Raw genomic sequence first — 9,750 nt, forward strand, 5'->3', positions numbered from 1 at the left:
TATACGTCTAGCACCATTTGATGCTGACAAGATCACCAATTCACCATTCTGTAACTATGTGCGATGGTTTGACTTTAAGAAAGTCAAACTTTTGCATTTTTCTTGTGCTTTCTTATAACACGAATTTCATAACTTTTTAGAGACATTTGAGGTGTTTGTTGCAACAAAAGCAATTTGTAAAGTTAACTGTATAAATATCTAACTACTCAATATATTATCAATTTGTTATAACTCAGTTAGCTTTGTGTGATAGTCTTTTTATTAAAACCCCTTATAAATGTTGGATTCCTAAAGAATACTTTTGAGTAGAAATTACTAGTTCCTTATCATAAGATACACTATTGTGGGTTAATCTTAAACGTGAGATCTTTTGTTTCTTTGCAGTCATCTTTGACAAAACAACCTCCAATGGCGTCGTCTTCTTCAACATCATCCATTAAGAAGAGCTATCAGTATGATGTGTTTTTGAGTTTCCGTGGTGAAGACACGCGTAAGAACTTTGTGGATCACCTTTATGAGGCTCTTCACCGACACGGTATTCACACTTTCAAGGACGATGAGAGACTCAAACAAGGAAAAAACATCAATGACCAGCTTTTTAAGTCTATTGAAGACTCAAAGTTGTTTATCATAGTTTTCTCAAAGAAATATGCATCTTCGTCTTGGTGCTTAAATGAACTTGTAAAGATTATGAAGTGCCAAAAGTTGAATGAGCAAATTGCTTATCCTGTTTTCTACGATGTGGATCCCTCTGAAGTTCGCAAACAACGTGGACCAGTTGGAGAAGCACTTGACAAACATGCCAATAAAGAGATCGGGGAATGGAGAGAAGCTTTGACAAAAGCAGCCAATTTGTCTGGGTGGGATTTGAGGAACACTACAGATGGGTAATTCCTTTCATCATTTCTCCGGAAATATTTATTCTTTTTTAGTTTCTTTCTTATTTTGAGGAAAGCTCGGGCATTGTTATTATCTATACATTATTATGTCTTACACTTTTGTATATTGACCTGGAATATAACTTTTTTTGTGTGGGTTCTTGAATTAGCTATCTGAATCTTATATAATTCACAGGCATGAAGCCAAAGTTATCAAGTTAGTAATTGAGCGGATTTCACTTGAGTTACGATCCATTAATGTGAACCTTGATGATAAATTAGTAGGCATGGAACCCCGGCTACAGGACTTTGAGAAGTCTTTAGATGTCACGTCGAACGAGGTTCGCATGATAGGGATCAAGGGGATGGGAGGTGCTGGTAAGACTACACTAGCTAGAGCTGTGTTTGATAGAATATCCATTCACTTTGAAGCTACAAGCTTTGTTGAGAATGTCAGGGAGGTTTCAAAAGTGCCGGTGTCCGGTCTATTGTCATTGCAAAGAAAGATCCTTTCAGATTTGCTGAATGACCAAGGCGACAACGTAGGTAGTGTCCATGACGGGAAAAACATGTTGAAAACAAGGTTGCGCGCTAGTAAGGTTCTAGTGGTTTTAGATGATGTGGATCATCAAGAGCAGCTTGAGGCATTAGCTGGTGATCTTAATTGGTTCAAGCCTGGAAGTAGAATTATCATAACAACAAGAGACGAGCAAGTGTTGATAGCACATAGAGTGGAACGGATTTGTGATGTCAGTCTATTATCACATGAGGAAGCGATTGGCCTCTTCAGTAGGCACACGTTTGGGAAAGATCTTCCAATTCAAGAGTATGAAAAGGAATCACAACAAGCTGTACAATATGCTGCTGGCCTTCCCTTGACAATCAAAGTTTTGGGTTCATTTCTGTGTGGTAAAGACAAGCCTGAATGGGTGGATGCATTAGAAAGACTCAAAATAATACCATTGAAGGAGACTCTTGAAAAATTGGAGTTAAGCTATGCAAGTCTGGAGGATGACTGTAAGGAAATATTCCTAGATGTTGCATGCTTACTCAAGGGGTTGGAGAAAGACGAAGCAATAAGAATACTTGAAGGTTGTGGATATCATGCTAGAACTGGTTTAAAAGTTCTTGAGCAGAGATCTCTAATAACTTTTGAGCCTGATTTTTTTCGATTGAGGATGCATGATCATATTGAAGAAATGGCCAAGAATATTATACGTCGTTTGCACCCAGATGAGCCCAACAAACATAGCAGATTGTGGATTCAGGATGAAATTGAATATGTATTGGATAACAACTTGGTAAGAATTAGGTTTACTTGGTAAATAAATTAAAGATCTAACACACTTTTCTTTACTTATGACGTGAACTATTCTTGAAAAATAGGGATCTGAAGCGACAAGGTCTATAAGGCTAGAGTTCAATCCCGATATTGTTTTGGAAGGTCTTGGAAACATGAAGAAACTTAGATGCCTTATTGTAGATTATTACGATATGTATGGTGTTGACCTTTTTGTTGGTGCACTTGTGTCTGTACTTTGTCTGTATTCGGTCTGATATAAACGATGTCCTGATTTGTATTGTAAGTTGACCAAGTCAACCATCCTCCGGTTTGACTTGGACAACAGTTGAAAGATGTTCTGATCGAAGGATAGCCTCGAAGGATACACCTGATCCTTCGAGGTGATCGAAAGATATGGTTCGACCATGGTTCGACCATTAGACCTCGAAGGATGATCCTTCGAGGTCCATGCTGATCTTTCGTGTAACATGTGGTCGACAGATGATCCTTCGGACCATCTGTCGAATCCTTCGAGCAGACCTGCTGAGCTGGGTATATATACCCATGCATGTGTTGAGTGTTACAGAGTTCTGCCATTTTCACACACCCGAGAGATAGAAGCTTAGAGAGCATTCTGCCCAGAACTCACTCACACACTTAGAGAGTTTATAGAACACTTCTGTAAACATTGAGCTTGTAACCGAACCTTCATTTGCATTAATACGACTAGTGTTAATCGGTGAATCTTTGTGTGTTTGTTTCTCTACTTGCTAATAACTCGGTTTGCTTGCTAGCTTGGATTCCGCACTCGCTAGTAGGTTTGTATAACAAGGTTTAGGTTCGTAATCCTCCGCGAAAAGGGACCTACAAGTGGTATCAGAGCCTCGCTCTTTACCTTGTTTAAAACCGGGTTTTTACAAGTTGTGGTGTGTTGAAACACCTGGTTTTGCACCTGTTTTTACTAAGTTTCTTGCATTTTCTTTGAGTAAAAACGTGTCTGAACTAACCGGGAGTGTTCAAGTTTGGGTTGGGTAACATAAAATTGGTTTTTAGAAAACTTTGTGTTTTCCGGTGGTATTCCGGTGTGTTTCCGGTGACTGGCTTAAGGATAAGGTTATCCTTTTTGGGCAATCTTTCAAAAGTTGGTGGGAAAGTTGATCTGACATCCCCTTTTGCCGAAAGTTTGACCTTACCAACCTGTCACCTTTTCACCAACCTTTCACATCAAAGTCAGTTGTGTCAGAGCCTCTCGAAAGATATCTTTCGACATCGAAAGATCATCCTTCGATATCTTTCGATCAAGAAGGGCTCGAAAGATTTATATCCTTCGACCCGTCCCTCGAAGTTCGAAATATATCTTTCGATCAGGGAATCTTTTCGAAAGATAGTTGTTTTATCTCGAAAGATAAGGACCTTTCAAGTGTGAATCTTTCGAGATTTTGAGTCTTTCGAAGCCAGTGCTCGAAAGTCAACAGTGATCCTTCGAACACTGTTGATCATTCGAACAAAGTGTGATCCTTCGGAAGTTAGCTATTCGAAAGATAAGTGTCCGAAAGATAGGGATTTGACTCGAAAGATAAGGATCTTTCAAAAGGGAATCCTTCGAGTTCTTGAATCTTTCGATATTATTGTTCAAGACTCAACAGTAATCTTTCGAGTACTGTTGATCCTTCGAACAATAGTTGATCTTTCGATTGTGGTCAGTTTATTGTTAACAAGTTTCTGTGATCTCAGATCTTGCAACCAGGATCCTTCGGCTGTGTGATCTTTCGGGTGGCTATTATCCTTTGAGACATTGATATAGTTTTCATTTTTCTGATCAAAAATGAATCCAGCATGGGGTAATCCGTCAACTGCAGAGAGCAGTACGTTTTCTGCAAGATCCAGTGTGCCATGCAATTCTGATATGTATTTTGGAACTTCCAGTACTTCGTTTGCAAGACCCGTTTCACATGCTCCATTAAAAACGGAGTACGTCACAATCACAGATTGTTTTGGCAATCCAAAACTAGTTCCTGTAAAGCCAGCTCCCACCACAGACATGTATGGAAATCCATTACCCCCAGTTGCCGTGCAACACCATTATTCTACTGTAGAATCGTCATTTCTTAATCCCAAGAACAGTAGTCAGACAAAAACGGCGTTGTATGCTGAAATTGTCAAAGATGTCAGCAAGGGTGGATCCTCGGGGAATGATGACAGTTCTGAACATGTTAGAAGTTCAGGTGAAGATGTTTCAACTTCAGTGGAAGGTGATACAACTTCAAGTTCAAGTGAGGATGGATCTGAATGTGAATCATCAAGAGAGATTGTTGATTCTGATGCAGAAAGGCCAACACCTGAGAGTAATTCCAGTCAGGTATGTGTTGATGAACCAACTGCTGTAGATTGTGATAATTGTGCTAGATTAAAGGCAAACATGTCTGAGTTGCAAGGCAAACATGATGCTTTACAAGCTAGTTTGTTTGACTTGCAAGACAAACATGTTTCATTGAATGCCAAGTGGTGTGAATTGCAAAGCAAACACGAAGCTTTGCAAGAGAAATATGATGTGACATTTATCCACAACCAGAAGTTGACCGTGGATCTTTCAAAATGCACAGAAGCCAATATGTTTTATGAAAACCATGAAAAAGAATTTAAGTCAATGATTGAGACGTTAAAGAAAGATAAAACTGAATTGACTAAAATGGTTTCCAGAAAACAAACGGAAATTAATTTGTATATCTCACGTCTTGAGACAATGCAAAAAGAAATGGCTTGTGTGAAAACCGAAAGTGATGCGATCCAACTTAAGCTAGATAGTTATTTGAGCTCTAGCTATGTGTTGGATCACATCATTGACGTTCAGAAAGAAAAACGGGATGTCACATGCATAGGATATAAGAAATGTCCACCACCTGTGAGACACAATTATGATGCGATGCCTGACGAGGAGGATAGAGTGTTCTTCGAACAATCTGTTCCTCTTGATGTGAAGGAGTTTGCAGCAGGACTCGGATACCAGAAAGAAGTATCCTCAGATTCAAATGTGTCAGCAGATACATCTGTAACTGCTGAACAGAAACAGGATCCTCCAGTTGTGATTGAGGATGCTGATTCGTCTGATGATGAATCTGATAATGCTGTCCCAGCAAAGTCTGATGCGGTAGTCAAAAATGAGGACATACCTCTTGAGAATCACATTCTATGTGATCCCCCTGCAAAACCCGCTAAGACTGTTGCAATCGAGTCCTCGTCTGAAAAAGAGTCGGAGGGTGTGAACTTGCTGTACACTCTCGTTGATAATGATAAAATCTACTCTGACAAAGATTTTCCTATTAAAAATGTTAATCAATCTTTAATAAGTAAAGTCTTTGAAGATTCGACAAGTAAGTTTTTGGGAAAGACAGGACCACGTGTTACAGTTACACAGTGTCCTCCAATCCCAAGGGCTGAAGTTCGAAAACAATTTGGCAACAAGAAATTACCAGCAATGCCAAAACAGCAAAATCACACCAAGCCCAAAGGAAAGGCACCGGCTCAAGTCCAGAAGAAGCCGAATCAAAAGAAGAAGAAAAATGTTAACTTTGTGAAATCGACGGGAACAGACAAAATTGAAACGTTTGAAAATAAATCTAACTTAGATTTTGTCAAGAAAGCTACTGTTTTGAAAAGAAATGAACAAAACAGTTCACAGCCTAGTACCTCGGGTTCACAAAGTTCAACATCATCGGCTAAGAGAACACATGATGCTTCGGGGATTGTTGAACGAAGATATTGTTTTGAGTGTGGAACAATTGGACATATCATTCGAAATTGTCCATATCTTCATAAGCTGAAAGCAAAGGTTGATGATCCCCGTGAACAAAATCATGCCGCCCAAGAGAATAGTAAAGGCAAACAGGGCGAAAACAAGAAAAAGGTTCGGAAGATAAACCTCGTGAAATCAAGAGGGACTGATAAAATTGATACTTCCAAAAACAAATCCAATAAGGATTTTGTTAAACAAAGTAAAATTTTGAAAAGAAACAGTCAAAACAACTATACACAACACACAAACGGTTGTGATGTAGGACCAAGTACCTCAAGATCACGAAGTTCATCATCCGGCTATTGCAGTTATGATACTCCGAGGTTTGTTGAGCGGAGATCATGCTTTGAATGCTGTGAGTATGGGCACATCATTAAGAATTGTCCATATCTCACCAAAAGAAAGACAAAAATTGATGCCCCCCATGGTAACAATTACCATAAAAGATCTGTTTCACCAAAACAGGACCCTCGTCTTGTTAAACAACGAGCAAAGAAACAGAAAAAGAAACAAAGAAAAGAAGTTGAAAAGTTTTTAAAACCGGAGATTATCCAAACAAAATCTGTTAAATCAGATGTTAAACATGAAAAACAGAAAGAGATTTGGATACCAAAACCGGTAACTGTTTCAGGGGGAGCTACATCAATTCCGAATCATCGGGAAATGGATGTTACAATTCTCGATGATGACGGACGACCCAAGTCTGTGAAGGCTTGGGTCCCACTCTCCAACTAATCTCTGAGTGAGTGTGCAGGAAATTCCAGGAGGAACTATTAATAGTCTTAGGATTGTTGATAGTGGAATGTCCTTGCACAAGATAGGCGACAGCAGAAATTGTTGCCTTTGATGGAGAGAGAGGAAAGAAAAAGAAAATGTGGCTGAATGAAGTTGCAAAAATTCGACCAAATGAAGAACGTGCCAATAGTTGGTCATTATGGTTTTTGATCGGGTCCACAGGAACGAATGAAGTGAAATGTGTGTCGATGCCTTGGCGTGGATTGAACATCCGCACACCATTTCTGAATGAGAAAGTCAAAGGCCTTCGCTGGTACAATGTGGAAGACCAGCCGGACCCGGAGGTTTATGAGCTTATTGCTGTCAAGAGACTTTTCAGTAGTTGCAAATTCGACCTTGAAGTCCACACCGGGTGGATATCCAGTTGGGAGAGTGCTTAGATTCCTTGCAATGCACGGAACAGTTGCAGGCTACGCCTTTAAATTCTTAATCTCTCCTATACTTGTCGATATTTAAGCTACTTTGTGAATTATTATTATCTCGAACAGCACTCTTTGGCCTGACACGTTGATCTCAAATATCACCTCACACGTGATTGTTTCTTTGTGAAACTCGTCAATGTTGTCATGGTCCGCACCGCTTACCGACATGCCAACTCATTTTTCAAAAATTGGTTAAATCTTTTCTGATAAAACTTAATTTTGGTAAACGGCATTAAGGTCAAGCACAAGAGAAAACCAGCATCGGAAAATCATTTTTGTAAATAACTTTGTGTTTTAAATTTATCTTAGTTTGTTGATTTTAGGGGGAGTAAATCCAAAAATCGGAAAATCCAAAAACATCGAAAAATTCAAAAACACAAAAAAAAAACAATAGAAAAACAAAAATGAGTTTCCTGGCGAGCAAAAGAGAAAATGATAGTACATCAGTGGTCTATCCAAACCTCTTTAAACCTTAAATGCAAAACGATAAGCAGCTCTATATAAGATGTATCGGTAGGCTCACAATCATTTTAAAGTGTGCAGGGTGATATAAATCTTAATCGACTGAAGATCAGGTGGGAACCATTCATTGGCATATGGTCTTAGTACCGAAATTTCGTTTGATAGATTGCCGAGGTTCTGAGATATTCGGTCTTTATGCTGCTTATCATCTGGGTATCATGGTTGTATCTTTTACCGAAAAATAACGGGGACGCAAGTCTAGATCTTCCATGATACTATACATACGTGTACATATTGCATACTGCATTCGACCTCAATAAGTGATAAACAATCACATGTCCAAATCAAATAAGTGATAAAATATCACATTTTTCCGGGTGTCAAGTTCGTCTCTCTGCTGTACGGAAGTACTGACCTGTTCACGGACTTGCACCTGTGCCCTCATGCATACGAAAATCAAGTTCCTCATCAATAAGTGATTATATCACATAGGACTTGTTTTCAAATCAAAATAAGTGAGTATCACACAATTTATACGGTCAAACAGATGATAATCGGTATACTCACTGGTAAGATGAACTCTCGTGCATACCTTGATACGGGAATGTGTCGTGATGTGGATGAACACCGGTCGGTAAGTATAAATCATACCTTAACGTATCCCCTCGCCATGATTACATCTGATAAGTTGAGCTTAAGTGGACAACAATACCGATAATTGTTATAGGATGCTTATCTTAATGTTAACTAACTGAACAACAAGAGTGTTTTGGCATGACCGTACACTGATATGATTCTCTTACCCTCGAAACTCGCAAAAAGAATGTTTGTATATATTTATTTATTTACTGTTTAACTTTTATTATTTCTTTTAAACAGTTTCGTCGTTTGGTGCATATCAGCATGACATTAGCGGTGATGTCGTTTGATAACACTCAAAGGATTTTAAATTGTTGTCTTTTAATTTCAAAAATACCAAAAAGATTTTAGGCGTGTTTTAATATAAACTTTATAAAAGCCAAAAAGATTTTATTTCTGCTTTATTTTCGATCGTACGATGTTGGAGCTCAAGTCTTCGTTACCTGAAACCTGACTGAAAACCGAACTGACTAAATCTTCATAAACGGTCAAAATTTGCAGATTTTGAAAGTTAGAATTTAAAATTGATAAATTTATTAAACTTTCAAACTGTCGGACGGTGTTTGATTTTGACATGGTCACTCGTGTGTCATTTGTTTATACTATTCCAAGCAGTTGTTCTCATTACGCGTTTAGATTTCTTGCATGTGCAGATTCTAAAGGCTAGGAGAACATGGTCGATGACAAGCCTTGGAATGAAGACACGACGAGAAGGCGCTCAAAAGATGAAGATGATCGAGTTGCCGCTGGCCATCATCAACACCACAAGGATCTCACTTCATAAAGATAAAGTCTTTTCACGAGCATAACTCAAGGGGGAGCTTATGTTAAGGGGGAGTTTGTCAACACACTTCCTACATGATACGGGTAGTTTGTTGATACACTCTCTACTTTCAAGACGTGAAGACTTTGAAGACCCTCCGACATTGAAGACATGATAGGACATCAGAGTCTTGAAGACTTGAAGACCAAAGACCGTCGAAGTTCAAGACGAGTCTACACTTTTAGAAGAACAAGACAAAGATTAGAGATCAAAGACAAAGCTACAGCCAAGGGGGAGTTTGTTGGTGCACTTGTGTCTGTACTTTGTCTGTATTCGGTCTGATATAAACGATGTCCTGATTTGTATTGTAAGTTGACCAAGTCAACCATCCTCCGGTTTGACTTGGACAACAGTTGAAAGATGTTCTGATCGAAGGATAGCCTCGAAGGATACACCTGATCCTTCGAGGTGATCGAAAGATATGGTTCGACCATGGTTCGACCATTAGACCTCGAAGGATGATCCTTCGAGGTCCATGCTGATCTTTCGTGTAACATGTGGTCGACAGATGATCCTTCGGACCATCTGTCGAATCCTTCGAGCAGACCTGCTGAGCTGGGTATATATACCCATGCATGTGTTGAGTGTTACAGAGTTCTGCCATTTTCACACACCCGAGAGATAGAAGCTTAGAGAGCATTCTGCCCAGAACTCAC

At 39.1% G+C, this 9,750-nt stretch overlaps 1 protein-coding gene across 1 annotated transcript; it reads left to right on the plus strand.

The window, feature by feature from the left end:
• The first annotated feature begins 392 nt into the window (after nt 1–392).
• LOC110935775 (TMV resistance protein N) lies at nt 393–2,464 on the plus strand. The gene is made up of 3 exons (XM_022178124.2): nt 393–887; nt 1,075–2,179; nt 2,265–2,464. Exons 1-3 carry the CDS (start codon nt 409–411, stop codon nt 2,433–2,435), a joined length of 1,755 nt encoding a protein of 584 aa, XP_022033816.1. The 5' UTR covers nt 393–408; the 3' UTR covers nt 2,436–2,464.
• The last annotated feature ends 7,286 nt before the right edge of the window (nt 2,465–9,750 follow it).

This window comes from Helianthus annuus, chromosome 4 (assembly GCF_002127325.2).
Source record: "Helianthus annuus cultivar XRQ/B chromosome 4, HanXRQr2.0-SUNRISE, whole genome shotgun sequence".
Taxonomy (NCBI): domain Eukaryota; kingdom Viridiplantae; phylum Streptophyta; class Magnoliopsida; order Asterales; family Asteraceae; genus Helianthus; species Helianthus annuus.

Bases quoted from the DNA above. Each gene is read 5' to 3' on its own strand.
- LOC110935775 (XM_022178124.2), top strand. From the start codon at position 409: ATGGCGTCGTCTTCTTCAACATCATCCATTAAGAAGAGCTATCAGTAT. The intron at 888-1,074 runs GTAATTCCTTTC...TATAATTCACAG, and splicing joins TTGAGGAACACTACAGATGG to GCATGAAGCCAAAGTTATCA. The intron at 2,180-2,264 runs GTAAGAATTAGG...CTTGAAAAATAG, and splicing joins ATGTATTGGATAACAACTTG to GGATCTGAAGCGACAAGGTC.